Below are 22,179 nucleotides of genomic sequence, written 5' to 3'. Positions count from 1 at the left end.
TATTGTCCTTCAAGACATTCTTCAGAGTAGCAACTCCTGCTCCCTCTGTGCACCCTGTCCTACATTTCATACAACCCAAAATTCAGCTCCCAGTACTTGACTGGTGACTCAAGGCTGCTTTTATTTTGCACAGGTCTTGTCTGTGTAAGGATATTTTACATCATATGCAAAATATTATTACTATTGCTCTCTTCCTTCATTATCAGTTTCTTACCTTTGACAATTCCCTCGTGAAACCTTTTGTGATTGACATTCTGTATCTCACCCCAACACTTAGCTTCCATTTAATCTGCTTTTTACAACCTTAATAGCATTTTGCCTTTTTTATTAGCCAATAACGCATCCAATGGCCCACATCACTTTATGGAAAATAAACCACAAAATACCCCACATCCCACACTGGGTATCCTCTTATGGCTTCAAGAACAGAGTCCCTGACTGACCTCTGCCATGAGCAGGCAACTGCACCAACATCCAACAGAGCTGAGGAAACCCAGCTGGACACCTGAGTCTTCTTCAGCTGGTGGCACTGGAAGAAAATAACTTCCTTTTCATTCCTTCTGCTCCTGCAGAATGGCAAGTTAAAAAAAGGTGAGCAAACATGCAGGTGTAGACAGTGGCAGTGAGAGCAACAGGCTTATTTTGCACACTGAGGGTTCATCCCACGAATAATTTCTCCAGAGAGAAAAGGGACTTTATTAAGAGCAAATTGTATGCAGATTTTCTCCTGCTAACCTGACTCTTTTTTCTGATACTGATGGATTGACAGACCAGCTGAGGCAAATAGCACTGCTAATTTCAGTGGTAAAAAGACACAAAACAGAGCCATCCAATAAAAAGCAAGTGTCATAACTTCATGCAACTTCCCTCCACCCTCAAGAGGAAAAGATGGCTTCATTATATTATAACCACTTTTCTTCCTTATTATTCTGGGTCAATATTCCTCCCTTCAGCGATTTCTTCCCTTCTGCTATGTACATTTCAAATAAGATATTCAAATAAGATTTATTATTTCAAATAAGATATTCACTACTTAACTATGCCTAGGAAAAAAAAAAAAAAAAGAATCCTAAACCAGTAACCTGGTACATGTGTACAAAAACACACATGCACGCCTGTAGATGTATAAACACCAAAATGCAAGTAAGGTTCCGTTTCCACTTACAATGCCACAAGGAGAAAGTATGATTTAGGCATTGTCCAATTCAGGTTTCCTCCTTCCAGCGCCTCCTGCAGTGATGGTTTCAGCAGGAATTATTGACAGGAGAGGAGAGATTTCACTGGATCTCACTGTCACTCTTGCCAGCACTCTGGTGACATAAAAGCTATTTATAGAAGAGTCTGTTACATGCAAGAACGTTTGGGCTCAAACTACTTAGGCTGTTAAATCTGGGTTATATTGCAAGGTAAAGTTTGGACCTGAGCTGGGCTTCACTTTGTCTGTATTCATAGTAATGCAAATATATTCCTTTAAATGAATCTCCTAATTCTTCCTGCAGGTTTCACTGGATTAAATCAAGGCAAGACTGCACTGGAAATGTAAAATTTTTCCTTATGACATGTAGGATTTTGAATGTCCAATACTTACTTTTTGTTTCTCACCCGTGAGAAAGGTACAGAGCTGATTTAAAAGCAAGTATTTTCAAAAGTATTTTCCTGTTTGCTGCTTCTTTTGAGGAAAAAAAAATCTCTTTTAAGGTCTCATTCATAGCAAACAAACACAACTTCTGATTTAAGAGTAACCATCTTTAATTCTCATAAATAATACTGTATTCATCCTGGGTTCACATTTGAAGCTTACTAATGCTTTTCTCTACAAGGATTTGGACATTTTAATCTTATCCCAGCAAAAATAAAGACTACTGATACATTATGTCACCTGCATAGTGTATTAATGTAGTTCTACTTATTAAAATTTCTAAGTGAGCCTGTACAGGTAGAGAAATCAATATTCCAATGAACTGTTTTTCTCTTTGGTATTAGACTAGAAGGTGCATGTATGTGTTTCAAAACACTGATGATACAGAACAGAAGTTTTAAAGATGTAACTTGATGGTCATTAATTATATAAACAACTTGATAAAAAAGGAGGTAGAAGACTGATTAAAAATGGATTCATTTTCCTCTACTGGATTGTGCTCCTCATCACATCTTATGAAATTATTATTCAACGGAAAGCAGCAAGTATTAAGGAGTTTTAATAAATAAAGAGGCCTAATGCTCCAGGTCAAAATAAATCCTCAGTAACAATAATGGCAAAGCTTCCTCAGAGTCCATTGGTTTCAGAAATTCACTTACAGGTCAAAATTTAGACTCAGGGTAGAAATTCTCAACCTTTTATAATATCCATAAAATAAAACAGAAGCTTGAGGCAAAAATAAGATGTCTTATAATTCATAAAGTTGGTACACTAATTATTGCAGATGAAAGTAATAAAATAGCCTGGTTCATTTTCATCAATAGGCAAATTCCCATAAACTCTGATAATCTTAGTCACAAAGAGAAAACTCTATAATGCTCCTGAAGTAAAGAGGAGAAGGGAGGACATCATGTACAAAACCATGCCTGCTGCAAGTACTAAATCAAAGTGATCTATGAAATAACATACACATTTAGATAGTCAGTCAGGTTAATTTAAAAATATCCAATGATGTTTATACAGTAAAATGTCTTTACTTTCAATAAAGAGAGTTAATATAGCACTGTAATATTTTACAACTGGTAGGCATATTGCATAAATGTGTGCACATACACAAGCCTTTAGGCAATGTACAGTAATTGGAGAGCAGAAAATGAATGTATGGAGTTTAGAACATGTAGGCTCTGAGCACCACAGCAAAATGCCCATCAGATTAAAATTTACCACCTTACTTACAAACAAGGAACTGTCTTCAAAATACATTCACGTGGTCAAAATGTATTGCCTTAATCTGGGGGAGTTAACAAAACCCTTGGCATTGCAGCATGAATGATTTTTGGTGGTTTACAAACCAAAGCCAGAAGCTGTACATAAATTTACACCAAGGAAGAATCTGAACAAATATATTTAAAGCTGTATTTTAACTGCAGCATATCAAGTAAATATTATCATAGTGGAAAAACATGTATTTTGAGGGGAAAAGCACAGTTACAGAAAATAAACTTGTCAGAAGAATTATAGCCACGAGATCTGTTGTATTAGCAGCACATCATCATGTACAGGAGTAAAGAGAATTGGATGTTCCAATAGCCTTTTAAAGCTTTCTTTCAATGCCATACCCGAAGGACTCTTACAAGTGCAGAAAAGTTGACAAGCTAATAAAAATTAACATTTCAGGTAAAGAAGACATTGCTTCATAACCATCTCGTTGTTGTTTGATTAAACTGAAAGGTAAAACATTTTCACTCGATAATTCTCCACACAAAGTGGGTTTTTTTTACCAATGTCTGTGACCTGCAGTTTCTCCATGGGCCACAGCCCATTGCTCACTCACACAGAATGTGAAACTCGTTTATTTCTCCCCAGCAATTAACAGCTCGTGTAGCTTCTAGGTCGGGAAGGAAACCAAATTAACAATCCGATTCTTTGCATATACTGGTAACATTTGAAAAATTCCGTGTACTTACAGACACAAGAGACACAAGACAAGAGCCCAGTTATTCCAAAGTGTTCCTCACAGTTTCATTCCTTAATGCCCAAGAGCTCCTCTGGACCATTCTTTTCTGGCTCACATTACCTGAGAAATGGAACATCCCCAGGAAGGTCAGGCTGGCCAGGCTGCAACTTCCTAAGGACCAAAATAAAGATATTCTTCTCATCCCAGGGGAACAGAGTGCCTTTTCAGGTACTCCTCTGCAGAACTCACTTAACAAATTCTCTAACCTCACTTAGGGTTAGATCCCAAATCTTCTGATTCTTGCCCTTTGGGAGCAACACTTTTACTGCTTGCACTGGGAACAAATCCCAGTAAATTCTAAATCTGGCAAAGTGGCCAGGAGCATAGACACACTAGAACTGTGCAAATTGGTAAACTCAAAAGTAAATTACGTAGATTTAAGGAATCGGCTAGAATTTATTTAGAATTATAAAAATTAAATTGATTAGCACTTGCAATAGTTTTCGTTTATAATTTTTACTACTAGTTTATGGAATAAAAATACACATTTAATCTAAAATACCAGATAAAATGTACAAAAGAACTACCCTTATATAACTTGCTAGAAGTTAAGTATTTAATAATAAAACAGAAACTCAAAAGAACATTTCATTAGGTAATTTAATTTAGTGTGTTCAATTTGAAACTTAACTTATGATTTATTTTTATACTGCTTTTGCTTTTACATATGAAGTCACATATACAAACAGTTCTAGCATTAAAGGCAATACCATATTAGAAAATTATTACATTTTATGGTTATTAATCTTTTATTTTAAATAGTTTATACACTATTGAACAGCAATTACAGTTGATAATAAAGAATTGTGCAATGTCTTCAAACTGTTTAACAACCTAAAATAATTTAAATTGTAAGGAAAAAGAAGAATTCAAAGCTGTTTGAACATTTTGGTGAAAAAAAATGTGGACTTCCAAGTTCATAGATGGGATTTTTCAAGGAACATTGCAACTGAAAATTTTAAATTACCTATTTTTATTCTGCCAGAACGTGCAATTGTATTTGTCCTATGCGGATTCTTTCTCTTTTTTTTTTTTTTTTTTTTTTTACCTTAGCGTACTGCTCTGTGATGAGATGGATTTTTGTCTTTGATGGGCCAGCAGAACCCAGGGCACTGTGTGTGCTGCCTGCCACAGAGGAGGGCAGAAGTGCAGGAGCCAGGACACGTCACCCAAGGGACCCAAGGGACCCAGGACAACCCTCCCACTTCCAACAGAGATTCCCACAGGAGGAGGTGGAGACAAACACCTTATGCAGACTTGAAATGAGAGAGTATAAAGTCACTTAGTCCTGTATTTTTTTTTTTTTTTTTTTAGGTACCACATAAAGAGAAATGGGCATCCACCTGAAGCTAGAACTAGAGGAATTGTACCTTCCTTCTGGCATTGCAGGGGTGGGTGCTCAGGTGGGGGATCTGGGCACTCTCCAGAGCCTGGCTGCTCACCTGCTCTTTCTTACCAACTTTTTGCTAATTTACATTGTTTAGCCCTTTGCAACCACACAACATGGGAAACTCACGTCCCTCGAGCAGATGACTCTGCAATCATAGTGGCAAGATGTTGTTGGCCATAGTTTTAATGTAATATTATACTAACGCTTGCAATATCAATACAGGTAAGTTCTAATGCTATCAATGCAGAAAATAAGACCCAGATATATATGTTGTAAGATATAGCATTACTTTGCAAATGGTTAACATCCGTAGCTATTATTATGCAATGTATATTAATAATACTTAAAATTCACTATTCTTTCAGTTCAACTTTATATGATTTTATTATAGTATATAAAAAGGCGAAAAGAAGTTATTAATTGGGAGAGCCTACCTACCTTTTATTATGGAGGGCCTACTTCTAGCACTAACCTTCATGCTGCAAATCCTTGGCTTCACTCATATGATTACACCTCATTTTAACTCAAAGGGATGGCTCTGTCTCAGAATGACTTCTGATATTATTCTGGACCATTGCAGATGCAGATATGGGTCTGATATACCTCATGCTAAAGCAAATGAGGAGATTTCACCAGCTAAAGGTGGGTGAGGTCTGACAGAACGAAAAGGCTGCAGAGGTAGGGAGACGTCTCTGAAATACAGTTAGAAACAATGGCAGTATATTATTACTTTAAGTAATCTCTACTCTGTGTTGTTCTATTTCTTTAGTGAAATGCTGCAGGAAGTAGGGGGGTGAAGTGAGGTAAGAATTTGTATCAAATCCTGGTGGGTTTCCTTTCCTCCCCTTCGTGCTCCTGTGTTCTTGCTGCCTCCACACACTGCCCAGCAGCAAGGACCTCTCTCTGACAAACCCGTGAGCCACCAGAGAAACTGCTCAGTGGAACCAAGGCTCTACCCTTCCACTGCAAAGCAATATTCCCTCCAAGCCAAACTGCTGTCAGTATCAGCCTTTCTTCCCCTTCCATCACCAGCCTTATATATGTTACATTATCTTTCTGTGGTTCAGTATAAAAGGGATCAGCTCCACCAGTCAGCAGTGTGTGCTCATGCTACAAGCAGGCAGAATTTGTCACAGGTGACATCAAGCCGCTAGCACAAACACATCTATTACCCTTTCTCTCTGGCTTGGTGAGACAGCTGCCCTCAAGGTATTGGCCTCTGAGCCTCCCTGATAAATCACTGACGTGTAGGAAACCTGGTTATCCCAACATAGCAGGGGCAGAGGATGCTATTCAGCTGCAGGAGGACATGGAAGAACAACGTCCATGAGGCTTATAATGAAAGATTTTTTATATACTTGAGTAGTTAACAAAAATTTATTGCAAGAGATAGTTTGTCACTAGATTTACAGTTTCAGAGAACATAGTACAAAACATAGTGCATCAGCTTTGTCTAAACATTAAATAGGTGCAAATACACAAAGATAAAAAAAACCGAAAAGTAAATACTTTACAACATAAGTTATAGAACTATAAATATATTTTATATACATTATACATATTCTAAGACATGATTTTCACATATATATATATACAGTTCGTAACTGGTGTCAGTGCTTTAGTAACAGCATAGGCCTGAACTTGCCGCGGGCGTTGGTGGCACCGTTATACTTACAGTAAACGCTTCCCAAGGAGGAGTTTTAACCAGTCTAGAGAAAAGCTGCAGGGGGCTGCGGGCAGCCCGGAGTGTCCTAGAAGAGCGGCTGCAGGGGGATGACGGCCGGGTGCGGGGCCAGCAGGGACGGGAAGGCGGAGTGCGGCAGCGGGGGGAAGGCGAGCGGCGCGGGCGGCAGCGCGGCCGGCGGCAGCAGCGGCAGCGGCGGCGGCGGCGCCACGAAGGCGGCCGGGCACAGCCTGGGCCCCACGGCCAGCTGGGCCACGGGGGCCCGCGGCAGAGCCGGCACCTGCGACACGAACGGCTGCGGGGCGGGCTGCAGCACCTTGATGGCGGCGCCGTGGTGCTGCGGCTGCTGCTGCTGCTGCAGGATGGTGTGGTGGATGGTGGTCACCGAGGCGGAGCACAGCGGCGGCGGCAGCGGCAGCGGCGGCAGCGGCGAGCCCGGCGGGGCGAAGGCGAACTTGAGCTTGCCCGACAGCACGGTGTGCTGCGGCATCACCTGCTGGAACGCCTCCGACGGCAGCTCCTTGAACTTCTCGGGGCTGTCGGCCGGGAACAGCAGCGCCTGCTCGGGCAGCGGGAACGGGGCTCGTAGCTGCTCGGTGGTCAGAAAGGTGTGAGTGTTCACGTGTGCTTCTTTGAAGGGCAAGGGCGGGGGGCTGCTGAATATGCCAGGACTGCACTGCACCCACTCCCCGGCCACCTCACCCATCTTCTCGTGCGGCAGCGACTCGGCCAGCTCATAATGGCAAAGATAGGATTTAGGAGGAGTTTGCTCCAAGTGCCTGTTGGGGACGGGGGCTTTGTAACGAGCTTGATTTTCACGGACGTTGACGTTTTCCTTTTTCTTTCCCTCCTGGGGACCAGCAGCCTGTTTGACAGCGGCTGCTGCAGCGCTGTGCTCAGGGGCAGAAGCAGCAGAGTTTGTGATGACATCGGGGAGCGTGGCCGGTGCGCTCTCCATCGCTTTATCATCTCCCAGCACCTCTGGGCCGGCAGCTGCTACAGGCGACTTGCTTTCCTCCAGCTCCATTGTCTCATCCCTCTCTTTTGCATCATCATCATCATCTTTGGGAGCTGCGTGAGTTTCCTCTAGATTGTCTTGAGCCGGCGAGTCCCCCGAAATATTTAACGTAGAATTCGCAGAACTTTCTTTGGAAGATTCAGAGGTCTCACTTTTTTCATTCCTGTCGAGGAAGACACGACGGATTCTAGTCTTCCTTTTCCTGCGTTTCCCCTTGGCCTTGTGATAGGCACCTAAAGCATGTCCTTGCCTTAGATATTCCTCTGCTGGCAATGCCTGTGCCCATGAGCTCTCATCCGAGGAAGAGGAGTAGGTGTGCTGCCTCCTCTTGCGGCGGGGCTTCTCGGGCTCTTCTGTCAGAACACTGTAACCTCTCTTTACGGGCTGGTTTTGACCGGGCCCCTTCTCCTCGCTGCACTGTCCTAAACATTTATGCTCTGGGCTGCAGCTTGACCTCCTGGCTTTCCAGCTACAGCAGGTTTTGGAGCGCCTGAGGCTGTGTCTCCTGGAGCTCAGAGCCAGCTGCTTCCTCCGGGAGCTCGCTTTGCTCTTTCGGTGTGCTCCTTTACAGCCATGGTGGTGGCCACTGCTCTTTGCACTCCAAAAGTCACACCAGCCTCTGTCCCAGTGTATGTGATCTGATGCAGACACGACTCTCTTAGGACCATTTTCAATGCCAAATTTTGGCTGCGACTGCTGCACCTCACCCGCAGTTAGCCAGATATTTCCTGTGTCATGTCTGCACTTCTCTTCATTATTTTGGAGGTGCTGATATTTATTTTCATCTCTGTAAGTAATTTCTTTTTCAGTTACTGGAGACATCTCCATTTCTGCTACTGTTGTGTCTCCACAGTGATGATAATGACAATGACACAATTTTCTTCTCCTTTTCCTTTTTCTGTTTTTGTGAAGCCATTTTTCATGGCCTTCTTTGATCCAGACTTTGTTGTATTTCTCATCTATCACAGTGTTTTGTCGTAAGGGGTTATGAGATATGTGATACTTTTCTATTTTTCTAATCCTGAATGACTCATCCAAGGACACTTTGTTTTGATTTTTTGCAAGGTCACAATTTCTGAAGAGGGAAACATCACTTAACAGGGGTATTGTATAGTTGCACACATTTTTATCCACTTCTACTTCGCAATCGCCACACTCTGAAGTAGGTCTTTTTGCAAAATCTGAGACTAAGATATGGTTCGATTCAGTTTTATGGTGCAAATGAGGTATGTTTGGTTGATGCTTGGGCTTTTCCTGGCTTTCGCTTGCTCTCGATGACTTAAAATCAAAATATAAAGGATTACAGCTATAAGAAATGGATGGGTCTGTACTTGTGTAAATTAACATTTCTGATGGCCACTGAAGAACATTCGATCCATATTTGCTAAGAACAGGAACAAAGGGCTGACAGGGTCTCTTGTAAACGTCCGGTTTGCTTCTTGGGGCTCCGCTGCCTTCTTCGGGCAGTGATGCCGCTACTGCATCTGCCCCCAGATGCTTCATTTCCGTCTCAGTTGCAGATGGATCACTGTTCCTGTCGTTGCAGTGTTCCTCTGCAGCATCCTGCAGAGAGGAGCAGTCCTGCACAGGCTCCTGCCCGGCAGCTCTGGTGGCCTGCAGCCCTTGCCCGCTGCCACCCAGGGGCAGGAGCCCTGCGCTGTCTGCGGCCAGGGACACGCTTTGGTCCCCTGAGCCGGCCACACTGGCATCCACTCCGTGGCCATCCGTGCCTGAGGACACCAGCTGCCTGCAGTGGGGCATGGCAGGAGGAGCAGCTGGGCTCTCCAGCACCCTGCTCTCCTCGCTGGACAGCTCTTTTGACTCCTGAGCTTCAGGAGCTTCTGCTGTGTCTGTGCATTTTTCCACCAGTGGGTGAAGACAGTTGTGTTTCTCCTCAGGGCATGCAACTATTTCTGCTGCTGAAGGAGACTGAAGGTTGCACGTTCCCGGAACGAACCTGCTCCTTCTGCTAAATCCATGCTCCATGGAGGTTTCCTCATTAAACTCATAGAAAACGGCAGCTGAAGACTCCAGTTTGACTGCTGCTTTCTTAGGAAAAGCAAAGGAGAACCCAACTCTGTGTCCTTGAGCTCCTTGAAGCTGATCTCCACATTTGCTAGGGTCGGATTGATGACTACCTGCATCTCCAGGGGCGGAAGAAATAACAGAGGCAATGTCCTTGCAATTCTGTGCATCGTGCATTAATGTACAGCTGAAATCCTGGCTTTTGGCAGAATCGATGGCAGCACTTTTGGGGATATCATTGCAATCATCTTGCACAGTCACTGTGGTGGATTTGAACATAGGGCCACTTCCAGGAGCACTAGGAAGGAAAATAAAACTTTGAGTCAGTACTGTTGAGAGAACTGCTGACAGAAACATGGTATGACATTGGTATTTAAGGGAGCTTTTTAAGGAAAGAGGAAGACTCTGTGGACATATATATTTAGACTACAAAAAAATGCCATCTTTCATAATAAAGATGACTAGTATTAGAAAAATTGAATGAATAAATATTATGCTCCCAGTTCCTTTTTGTGAAGTTACCAGCTCCTACAGAGTAGTTAACTTTTCCTAGACACACTGGCAGGCCAAAGAAGATATGTTCTGTCTCCACAGAAATCTTGCTTCTCCTCTGAGCAGACCACCATGGTTACAACACTGTGACTACAGATAGCAGTTTTACATTCCTTCGTGCTACAAAACATGTTAAAACAGAGGGTGCTTCATGGATCACTTTCCCCATAGTCATCATTGCAGTGGCTGCTGCTCTGCCCACAGGCAATCCCCCAGCAGCTCCCATCCTATTTGTGTCCACAAACCAAACCATGGCCATCCCAGCAATTTCTTTCATGGAGAAATAAAACTGGGGAGAGGATTTCAGCTGACAGAAGTAAAGTAAGTGATTCATCCCTCTTGAGAAAAAATTTATTACTGTCTACTTCTGTTCTTCATTTCATGTCCTCTTCCCATCTGTTCTATTTGACTTAATAGGAAGCAAAGGGAAGAGCAGAAAGTGTTTAAGCTGACAATTTTCCAGGATCCACAGAAGCTGCTCAGCACTAGGAGTAATGGACCTATGTTAAAACCATTTGTTTGTTTGTTTTAGCCAAATCGCTCCGTGTTACAGTGCAGAGCAATATTCACTGATGAGTCATTGGTGAAACTTGCAAATGTCATTTAGGATCCCAAGAAATGCTGAGATAATGCTGAGATGAAGAATAATGTCTTTACCCCAGCAGGTCTAGAAATTAAGGTAGAGGTTTTTTGAGAAAGGAATTCTTCATGAGAATGAGAATTCCCGCTTTGCCTGGTCCTTTATAAATTTGAAATATATATTAAACCCCCACACAAACACTTTCTTTCACAGAATAAAATGGTGACTTCTACAAAACTAGTCTAGAAATTGCCAGTTTAATCTTATGTGTCTGTCTGTGTCACACCTCTAAGGATGCAAAGTGGTAGTAAATAGCAATTATGAAATAGATAACTCAGATAGGAAATCTCCTTCAGGAACTAGCAAAAGATATTTAAAAAAAACCAAACAATAATCCAGAAACAGCCAAAGCTTGCAAAATCTGTGCTTCACTAGCATGGAAAAAGGGAAACAGTAAGCTCCTCTTTCTCATGCAACACACAAAATTCAGGGTTTTTGAGCATATTTAGGGATATCTAATATACTCAAGTATAAAATATGGACGCTTAAAACAGTCATGGAGGAGAAAGAGTCTCCACATGAGTGATCATAAGAAGATGGAAAAGCTTGGTGCTGTGTTGCTCCTGTCAAACAGAGCCTGTGACATTCATGTTCCATCCACCTGCACATTCAAACTTTGTCTCAGGACACTGCCCACCATCCAAACTAGGGACAAAGAGATTATTTCTGAACAAGAGCTGCAGCTTGGTTAGACTTCTCTGTTAGTTCATCTGGGGGGAGTGAAGGCTGAATAAAGAGAAAACACTTGCACATGAACATCCACATTTTTTCTTTTTTTTCCTTCAGAGATTACACTGTGACAAGTACATATATTTTCAGTGGCTTATCAGTGTCAGAACTGTGTCATATTTTGAGAATTCAGCCACAACTAGAAAGCTCAATACTAATTTCAACAGCTCGCCTAGATACAATACTAAAAATGTACGAGCAGCAAGGAGTCACTTCTGCAGAGGGAGGTAAACACACTGCTGAGCAGTGGAAAAGGAGCACTTACCTTTTAATATAAAAAATCCAGCTATTGAGATCTAAAGCTAGGTTTCTGGATGCTTTCCCAGGCGAGCATTTTGAAAACTAAATCGCAGAGATCTGTTACATCCTAGAGAGACAGACTGTGTTCCTCACCTCATCAATGAAGTAGTGTCAGCCTGCAAATGCATGACCTAGTTCACTCAGCTTTCAACCAAAGTGCCTGGTTTTATGAAATATATATGAAACACATCTTTTTTTAAACTAAAAATATGTGTCATTTTAGCTCAGCTGAAAAAGCAATGTTAAACATTCATTCCTGCCCGCAGTGTGAATCAAATACCATGCACAGAATGCTTCCAAAATGCTCTAAAAACACGTGTGTGTGTGTGTGGCTACAGCCAAGGGTCCCCTGCATCCCACAGCACCAGCTAACAGTGGAGGGCTTATTTAAAAGTATTTCTTTTTCTGTTTGAGCAGCTATGGACTTACCAGGTTCTCTCTTTCCTTAGCTCAGCTAGCTTGTGCAAACGTTGAAGGGCTTTCTCCTGCTTCCTTTCATCTTTCCGTGACTTAGATGCTACATTCCGAGCAAACTCCCTCTGTTTCAGTTCCTTCAGCCTCTGCAAGAAACAGCCACATAATGCACATAAAATCCCCTGGCATGAGAAGTGTTGCAATGACAGTCACTTGCTGGTGAGTGCTCACAGCATGAACCTGACCATTCAAAGAAATTTAAGGATTTCAAGGCAATAACCAAAATACCTAGAGATAGGTTAGCCAGGCTAGAGACAACATGGCAAATTTTACTGTAGCTTTTGTGGTGATGTAGACCAGCCTCAGTAGGATGAGGCAAAGCTCACCCGGAATTTTGTTCATGATTCTTCCCCAAAACATTCCCCACAGCATAACTCCTTTTTGAGATATCAATAAAAAACGAGTCCAATCCAGGTATTTTTCTGCAGAGCCTCTCAAAAGCCTATTGACCCCCCAGATGATATTAAATCTGGATTTTTTTCTTGCCTGAGATGCTGGGCATGGCACTTGTCACTGCTGCTCTGTGGCAGGTCCCTGTCAGCTCTTCTCTCCACATTACCACGGTCCCTCTGGCCCTGCCCTGTTGTGTTATCAGCATTCCAACACCTGCAAAGCTCCTGAGAGCTCCTGTCCTGCCATCCCAGGCGTTATTAGAGATGTTAATGGGTCCTGACCCAGCAGGGAATCTCCAAGGGATGTGACGAACAGAGAGGTCTTGCATTCTGAAATGGGGACATTGTGCCTTTGAAGGATCCTGAGTTTCCTGCTCTCACTGGTGTCTGACACAGCACTTACACAGACACCGAGGTGAAATCCAGGGTCTCATGTGATTTTATCTCCAGCCTGCTTCTTTGGAGGGAAATGGAAGTGCTCAGCTCTGATTGTCCACACACAAAAAAAGGAATCTTGTTTTCTTTATGTCACAGAAGGACAATATGCAGGGTCCTCCCTGGTTCTTCATGTCAGCAAAATGTATTCCAGTAGGTCCCAAACCCCACTGGTCCTCAATGTGCCCCAATTATGGCTCACATCATCCTTCAAAACCATAATCCCACAATTCTGGGAAGAACCCAGTAACCCTTTTAGTGTCCAGGGCTAATGACTGGCCACAAACAGTGGCCACAGTGATTTGTAAAAACAAAAACTCTAACTCCAAGTTCTTTGAGGGGTATTAAGAGCTTTTGTTACCACTGCTGGCACATATAATAGATACACAGAACAGAGTTTGTAAAATACTGTCAGCAGCATCCTCCTGCTCCCTCTCAATTCTTTTTATTTCACCCCCTTTGTGAATTTTTCTTTGCCCTATTCACAGAAAAATGCCTCACACATACTTTCACCTGGGAGGGAGCTCAGTCACTCCACCAGGCTCCACAGGGAAGTGGCCACAGCTCCAAACCTGCCAAGAGCTGAGGGACCAGCTGGCTCTTGGTGACACATGGATTAGTTTTAGGTGGTTCTGCAAGATTCTGAATTAGTCTTTGCCATTTTGGGTGATGGCAACACTGCTTGGGCAGTCCATTCAATGCCAAGAAATAAATATGGAGAAACATGCAGAGAAAACAAACTTGCAGAAAAATTACTACCACTCTCTATTTTCAAGTTTTGCATTCTCTTTAAAATGTCTGGATATCCTTGATAGACAGAGAAAAATAATTTGAAACGTAATCACATCTTCCATCATTTCTATTTTCTAAATATCAAAATTTTCTACTGATAATAATTTGTTTTATTGTGCTAATACAGTGTAAGGTTATAAGTACACTCAAAACTAGATGTATCTTTTTTTTTTTTTCCCCAAGAAAAAGAATACTTGAAATGTGGAGCATCTTTGTTGAACATATCTTACCCTTGTGCACTCTTGTTTTTCTGGATAGCATGATACTGACCCTGCCTCCCACCAGCCACTCATGAAACCCGAAGTACTTCATTTCATACATAACTTCTGAGTACTCAAAACACAAGAGAAGAAATTTACTCCTTCCCCTCCTCACCTCCAGCCCTTGGCACTTAAAGAGATGATTTAATTGCACTTTATGGAGCTCAATATATTTTCATGGTTTTTTCCCCTCCAAGGCTAAGGAAAGAAGTGAGAAGTAAAGGAACAAAAGGATGATAGGGTGCTGTGTCACATGGTTAAAAAGGAGAAGCTGAGGTGTATACAAATCCATAGTCACCTCTTAGCTGCAGTACTTTTCTGCAATTACTGGGATGATTATAATTAGTGATTTGAGTGCGACCAGATTTTGAACCCTTTAGTCTTACTGCTGCAAGTTAGCAGCACTCTGTGCCTGTTCTCATTTTTTAAGTAATTAAATTGTTCTCCTTGGATGGCTACAAGTAGGTGAGGCACAAGTTTTGTGTGCTCAGCCTTTGCCTGCTCTTCTGTTCTGGAGAATTCCTGGTTCCAGAGCTCCCCTTCTGTCAGACCTCCAGGTAGATACACCCTCCCTTTCCTGCAGAGAAAACTGGTCTTTGCAGGAAATGCACCACTTACACAATGGGCTTTGGTTCTTTTCTTCTCACAACTGTATCTCAGCCTTTCATGGAGTCCTTTAACAAAGTTTATACCTTGGCAACTCCCGAGGTCTTTATTCTGCAAATGCATGTCTAAGTGGAATTTCTCCTAACTCTAAACCACAAGACATGCACCTGGTGTTTAAAAAAAAAAAATGCTATTTCCTTTAAATAAAAGATCACCTAAATGAATAACCGTGTCCCCTCCATCTTTTCTTTTTTTGATACTGTAGTTATTTTCTACTTTGGTTTTTTTTTAGCCATGTGATGAACTATCACCACCTGCATTCCCTTACTGCACTCAGTCGTGCTCGAGATTGCTGGCACTGCATTTATGCTGCCCTTAGTTGCAAATCATTGGTTTCATGTGAATTATGAAAATGGAATCAATCAATCCATTAGTTCAACCAATCATACCATTAGTCCATGCATTCTTAGCATCAGAAGGAGCCCCCTAAAGTTGTTCAAAGTAAAAAGCAGCAACAGAAAAACAAGTGTGACTTGTTCCCATAAACCATCTTTTTTCCTTATAATTTTTCTGCCTTTTGATGTGGCAGAGCTGTTCACTAATGCTAACTTCAATAGCTAGTTTAATGCCTGGTATGTTTGGTTTTTGCCATGGATCAGTAGGCAAATAATAGCAGGCAGGGATACCGTATTGGATTCCCTCCTGCATTTTCCCCTGCTTATGAAGCAGCTCAGAACGTGTGTGACCCAGCCAGCAGAGTTCAACCAACAGTTCACAATGAATAATTAAATGACATTTCTCCAAGAGACCCAAATGCCTTCATCATTATCCTGGTACACTGCATTGCCACGTGGGAGGTGCGGAGCACAGGCGCCCTCGGTTTGCAAATGGCTTTGCCCAGCCTGAAGGGATGGGTGGAAGGCTGACCCTGATTCTCCAGCCTTGTAATGTGAGCCTGCAACAGGGCTGCTTTCCCTGGGGCAGGAGCTGGGTTATTTTAATGAATCTGACTGTAACACAGGGCCTGAAGAAGAAATATTCCACCTACTTCTGAAGAGCTCAGTCAGGTATCTTAGTGCACAGCCAGTACATCGTGCTGAGCCGAGGCTCATCAGTCCAGATGAAAAGCAAGACTTTCCCAGGCTCCTGTGTCCCTGTGCATTGATGGAACTATCCATGAGATGGCCCCAGCAGCTCCACACTCAGGTGAGGCTGCATTTCACTCACAGACACAGAGCTTAGGTGTTCCCAGACTGGCTGTGGAAGACAAGTGTCAGAAAAACGAAGGGAATCCGAAGAGGATTTCCAACAGGACCCCATTCCTGGTCTCTTCACCCTTGTCTTCCCCAGTTACCACACAGACAGTTCATTTCAGCATGCTGCTTTTCAAAATGTTTCCTCATTCTGGGTTTCCTAATTATGAGTTTCCTAACTTTCCCCTGCATTTTATAGTAGAGAAACCACAAGCCCAGATTCGGCTGCCAGAGCCAGGTGCCTGAAATCCCCCTCTGGATCAAATCCCCTCTAAACCAAAGACACATTATGGCATTACATGCACTTCTTACATCATTATTACAAGCCTTTTGCCACCCTGAAAAGTGGCTGTTGGCTTTTTTTTTTTCCCCTAAACTCAAGATTTAAATACTTGCAGCAACAACCCTTTAAATTAATGGACCTTCAAGACACATGGAAGGCATTAATTAATAAATAGACCCAGGACAGCAAAAGCATGTAAAAGCTGAATACTGATACCAAACTTACATGGATACTAAGATGATAAAATGAGGGAGGTGGGAACCCCAGCCTCAAATAATTTTATAACTTTGAACCTATAACTTAACGTGGTCAGAACTGACTCGGAAGAACAGCAATGAGACTTTTAACAAAGTTTATGAGACTGAAGTGGAAATCATAACAAGCATCAGGATGGATACAGGCTCTCTCAATGGTGCTAATATCTCACAGAATAAGCAGCCATCCCACCAGCACAAAGGCATCATCTAAGGACTGCTTATTCAAACGGGCTCTCATAAACTACCCAGTGCAAAGCTTACCTAGGAACAACTTTAACAGGGTCAGGAACCAATGGGAACAGTTTTTATAACAGCAGGAGTCAGAAGGATGTCTATCAGGGGATTTTAGGGCAGTGCACTTCAGATATTATTATGCTAATTCGCTTCTGACCTTAGATTAACAATTAAATTACGTGGACTTTTACAATGCTGAAAATACGTAGGCCATAAATTAATTTTCTGATCAATGGAAGTATAAAATTACAGAATTTAACAGCCATGACATCAAATTTTGATGCTTTATTGTCTTTTCATTCCGTCAGGAAAAATGACTGTATTCCCAGCAGTCACTAAATCATTAATTTATGTGGTTTTAGCTTTTAAAAATAACTCATCAAAATTAAAGGCCAAGCCCACTCCTCCTCCACCAGCCCAGCCAGGGACAGGCTGGGATCATGAAGACAGGGGATATTCAGTGCTAAATATGCATCCCAAGTCCAGCAGGAGCTTCCCAGGTCCTGTCCTTTCTCTAACTCCATTTGCACCCTGAAAGGAGCTGGAAGTCCACTGCAGCTCCTTCCTGCTCTTCAAAAATTTCCTAATTACCTAAAAATGGGCAACATGGGTTGGTAGTTCAGCATTGTGGTAGAAGTGGGACATAACTGGCATTTGGATTTATTAAAAAAAAAAAAAATCTCTTGCCTCTAAATCTGTAGATGATACAAAACATATTTTTAATAAAGCAATTTTTTTGCTTGCATTCAATTTGTTTTTTAAAAAAACCTCTATGATATGTAGTGAGTATTAATATGAGAGTTGCTTAGCTTCCAATTATGATTGTAGAAGCTGTGTGTATTCCCCCTGTCTCTGAATGCTGCAGGACTGCTGTCAGTAACTCCCTGCTAGCTGAGAGGGAATGCTGCTGCTTTATGTGAATTATGGTGCAGCAAACAGAGTGACAAGAACTCATGAGATAAACACCTGTCACACCAAACCAGATTAGCATCTTTCACAAAGAGGATCGAGCTTAATCAATTATAAATAATAACTGACTAGAACACAGCTCATGTAACACCTGTAAACGCTCAAATGGGGAATGAAATATGCCATTTAAAGCAGAAAACATTGCTTACTAAGATGTAAAATGCACATATTTTCCTAATGTCTTCAGTGCTTTGTGAGAGCATATATATATATATATATATATATATATATATATATATATATATATTTTTTTTTTTTTTATTTTTTTTTTTTACTGTTCTGCAGCTGGAGACCCCTTCACACAGCACAACAGGGCCAGCATCTCTTCCCTTGCCCTATGATCTTCAATTCTACATAATTTTCATGACAATATCTTTCATATTATTATAATTATTATTATTAAAAAAAAAATCCCCTCTAGTAAAGATTAGAGGAAAAAATTAAAGCTCCAGGAAAACAATACCCAAAGAATTTACCCTGCTGGTGCTACCTTCCCTTGCAGAAGTTACACGTATTTCTGTTATTTCCACAGAAAGAAGAAATGAAAAAGAAGAAGTAAGCTAAGGAAGGAAAGAATGGGCATTTTTCCTTCTTTTTCATGCTGCCACCTTGGGATGAATTGCTGTGGTAGGTTCCTGAAAGAGACGAGGAACAAGGGGGTATTTTTAACAGCAGCCCACAGCTCCATGGGGAGTGGCTGACCAGAGTAAGGGACAGCTTCCTGCCAGGGTGGTGGCACCAGGACATGTCACTGAGAGGGGCTGGGGCATCTGCAGCCCTGCAGAAATCCCAGAATTTAACATAAAAAGCCCCATTGATTGACCTGATCTTGTCTCAGTGAGTGAGAGGGATGTGGCTCCTTCCAAACACTGTTTGTAGGATTTCTGTCTTGTGCAGGATTTACCTCCTCCCATTATCAGCATATAACCACGCTGGCCAAACTCTTTGTTTTTAAGAAGCCCCTAAAAAATAACATTAATTTATTGCTGGCTTAGCAAGAACTTCCAGTGTGTTCCAAGTTCTGTCTGCCTCTGCCTATGGCTGTTTGCATCTCACGTTGAGCTCCAAAATTTAAACCTTAAATACCAAGAGCTCCACAACTTTGCAACAGAACCACACTGTAAATGATGAGATATTATGTCCTCCAGATGACAACAAACACCACACAGGCTGTGAATAATCCTTTTCTGCTCGTATTTCTACCCCAGATTGCAGCCATTCCCTCCTGATGGTCTTTTAATATTAGAAGAAACCTAACACATGGTTAGATGCACACATAGCACAGATATTTATATGCACGATTTAAAAACAGCAAGTCCTTGGAGCCTATAATATTCCTGAAAAGGTTGATTCAGTAGATGTGCTCTTTTCCTAGCACTGTCATGAGCATCATCCCAGGTTGGGAATGAAGTGGGGATGAATTAAGAGGAAAAGCAGGTTGGTACTGCTTTACCCATCCATCATGGGCCTGATGGGAGGCAGGTGATGAGAAGATGAGATTCTTCATGGCTCACATTTTTACTAACTTTAAATGAATTGATGTGATGCAAATTTTCTCAGACAACTCTGAAGTTGCTCGTAATCACACCTGCACAATACACATGGTACACTTTGCTGTGTAGTCTGCAAAAGAGAGCTTTTACATTTAGAACCTACCTATATATATATATATATAAAATACATGTATTATGTTATACAACTGAAAATTCATATTTTCTGACTTTCTAATATAAAGACTGAAATTAATTTTTCATGAAACATAATTATTGTTTGAGACTACACACTTGTGTTGAAGCATCTTGTAAAGTGTCTCAAGTTAGATTTTCCTACCTAACTTTATGGGGAAAAAATAAATTACTCTTGAGCTTAAAACGAAAAGCAAAACCTAATGAAAACATTACTGTTTCAAAATCATGAGGAAAATCAGAACATTAAATGTTTTTCACACTTGCACCTGGAAGATACACGAAAGCTAGTTATGCTTGATGAATATCTCACTAATTACTCTTGATTATGTAACTGCAAAAGATGTACACGGGAGCAATAGAAGGAAAAAGAAATTTCTTAGCTGTTATTCTTCTCCTCAAATTATCTGCCAGAAACAAACACATACTTCATTATGGGATGATTAATGCTCTTCCCAGCACAAGAAGCCTCACTTGATTTGACACCCTTCTGGTGCCTGTGCCTTTCTGCTCCTCTCCAGCATCCCCTGCTGCAGGATGCAGATAGCACCTGAGCAAGGCTCCAGGACTTTGACAAACAACAGGCTCTGAAGAATAAATTAACGCTTCTGTTGCTTTTGTTTTAAGATAACTGTGTTTTCTACAGTTGACTTAATGGCTGCACTGTTGCCATTGTGCAAAAACATTGTTTTAAGCCCGCAGAACTGCTGAGCGTTGCACACTTAATATTTCACTGTGATAGCTACTAACCACATGTGTAACAACAGCCTGGGCTTATTGCAAGCTGCAGGGTATTTTCTGTTAGCTTCAGCAAAAATCAGCTGAATATTCCATAAATATTAAGGACACACAAAGGAAACAACAGAGAAATACAGAATTAGCATCTCACCTATCAAAATAATTTTACCAGATAATGAAAAGAGCATGAAGCTGACACAGGCTTCTACATCTGGAAAGTGGTTATAGAGCCTCTAGTTTAAAGTATTTATTTTAATAATTTTAGGCCTTATACTTCTCTTGAAGTCAATGGGGAAGCTCCTGCTGAGCTCAGAGGGGAGAAGAGGTTTCAAACTCACCACGAAAGTTTTCAGCAGCACTTAAGAAAGCTTCCTTAGTCACAAAGATTTAAACAAGATTGGTACACATCATTTCTTCAAGGGTCACTTCCCAGTTACCCCCTCCCTTCTGTACCGTTTAGGATTCTAATAAAAAAACATACCAAAACCACATGCAGTGTCGTAAATCCTGACAAGAAATGTTTATTCCCAGAGAAAAGGGACCCCTCTGGGAAGACCCAGGTGCCTGTAAGTGTGGGGTGCCCTGTGCAGCTCCTCTTCCTGGCTCTGGAGGGACAAACCAGCATGGATCATTTCAGACATCAGGTGCCATTCCCTGGTCTCACAGCATTATCCATCACTATTCCTTTCCCTCCAGCAGCGAAGTTTGTGCATCCAGAATAATCTTTCTGAGCATTGCATATCCAATGTTTTCTAATTTGGCTTCACTGTAACCAAAATATTGATTCAAGGAGACACTGCTTCCTGATATTTTCAGGTGGGCACCAGTCACTGAATGAGAAATGTTGATTTGTGCTTTATTTTCTGGCCAGTTACAATTTTCTATGCATAAATACTGACAGCCCCACAACATTTCTTCTCAAGTCTATCCAGAGAGCCCCAAGCTAATGGAAAAATCCCTGCCTGATCAGCATTCATATTCCATAAACCATTTCACAGGAGCAACCACTTCTTCACCAAGAAGTCCTCTCAGAGGAAGGTCACCTCTACACCTCTTTGGAGAGGGAAAATTGGATTTCCCTTTAGAATGGCTCCTGCAGTGGGATTAGGTTACAAAATGGATTCTCCCATCAACACACAAGATTGCATGGCTCAGCTGTCAAAGCTGCTTTTTGCTCATTTTGGAGACCACTTTGCTGCTTTCTGCAGGAATAATGTACTTGGCACCTCTGAGTTCCTTGAGACTCCATTCAACAACTCTTCACTCCAGTGCCCTCCAACACCTACCAGTGTCCACTGGGATTTATCAGCTTTTTCACTGTCTCCAGCACTGAAGTTCTCTGTAGGATCCTGGTGCTGTTCTCATTCTTACCCTGTCCTGGCTGCAGGAGGACACAATACCCATTCTACAAGCAAATTAAAAATTGATAGCAGACGTTTTTAGTCTATTTTATTTTGGTTTCAGCCTCTTTGGTCACTGACATTTTAGGAAAGCCTGCCACAGAGACTCGAAATGAACCTACCAAATCTTAAATCTTTCTAATCTCTACAATGTGCATAGTGACCAAAAATGAGGAATTAATATTTACAGTTAGGTCTTCTAAAGGTTATTTCCCATAACCCTTAAAGGATATACTAATAACTGATGGGCTGAAGGAGACACGTGAATTCCCCCAAAGTGAGCTCTTTATTTTAGTTCTTTATGTCAGAGCTAAATCACAATCTGTTTCTCATATCAGTTTTATATTGGCTCACTGAGCCGTTTGAAGCCTCTGCTCACAAATTGCTTCTCATCAGCAGGATCTGGT

The 22,179-nt window shown here is 41.7% G+C and overlaps 2 protein-coding genes across 16 annotated transcripts in view; both read right to left on the bottom strand.

Annotated features, from left to right (window-relative positions):
• LOC106863060 (uncharacterized) overlaps positions 1 to 3,730 on the bottom strand; it is a 65,025-nt gene extending 61,295 nt beyond the window's left edge. For all 13 annotated transcript variants that reach the window (XR_015804758.1, XR_015804757.1, XR_015804760.1 and 10 more), the window contains exons 1-3: positions 3,607 to 3,730; positions 1,166 to 1,325; positions 444 to 566 (exon numbers count right to left, since the gene is read on the bottom strand). The gene's annotated coding sequence lies outside the window, so the exon portion shown is untranslated. The remainder of the gene's footprint in view (positions 1 to 443; positions 567 to 1,165; positions 1,326 to 3,606) is intronic.
• Positions 2,652 to 22,179, bottom strand: part of ZNF804A (zinc finger protein 804A) — a 147,201-nt gene continuing 127,673 nt past the window's right edge. For 2 of the 3 annotated variants that reach the window (XM_088167745.1, XM_088167744.1), the window contains 2 exons: positions 12,424 to 12,554; positions 4,239 to 10,071 (listed from right to left, as the gene is read on the bottom strand). In XM_088167745.1, coding sequence (XP_088023871.1) covers positions 6,798 to 10,071; positions 12,424 to 12,554 — 3,405 coding nt within the window. In that variant the 3' untranslated portion in view covers positions 4,239 to 6,797. Of the gene's footprint in view, positions 10,072 to 12,423; positions 12,555 to 22,179 lie in introns of all 3 variants that reach the window. The other variant, XM_014892386.2, reaches the window with a different exon arrangement.

Source organism: Sturnus vulgaris, chromosome 7 (genome assembly GCF_052056855.1).
Source record: "Sturnus vulgaris isolate bStuVul1 chromosome 7, bStuVul1.hap1, whole genome shotgun sequence".
NCBI classification, from domain to species: Eukaryota; Metazoa; Chordata; class Aves; order Passeriformes; family Sturnidae; genus Sturnus; species Sturnus vulgaris.
The sequence above is the reverse complement of the archived record's forward strand: the minus strand, read 5'-3'. Positions and strand labels throughout refer to the sequence as shown.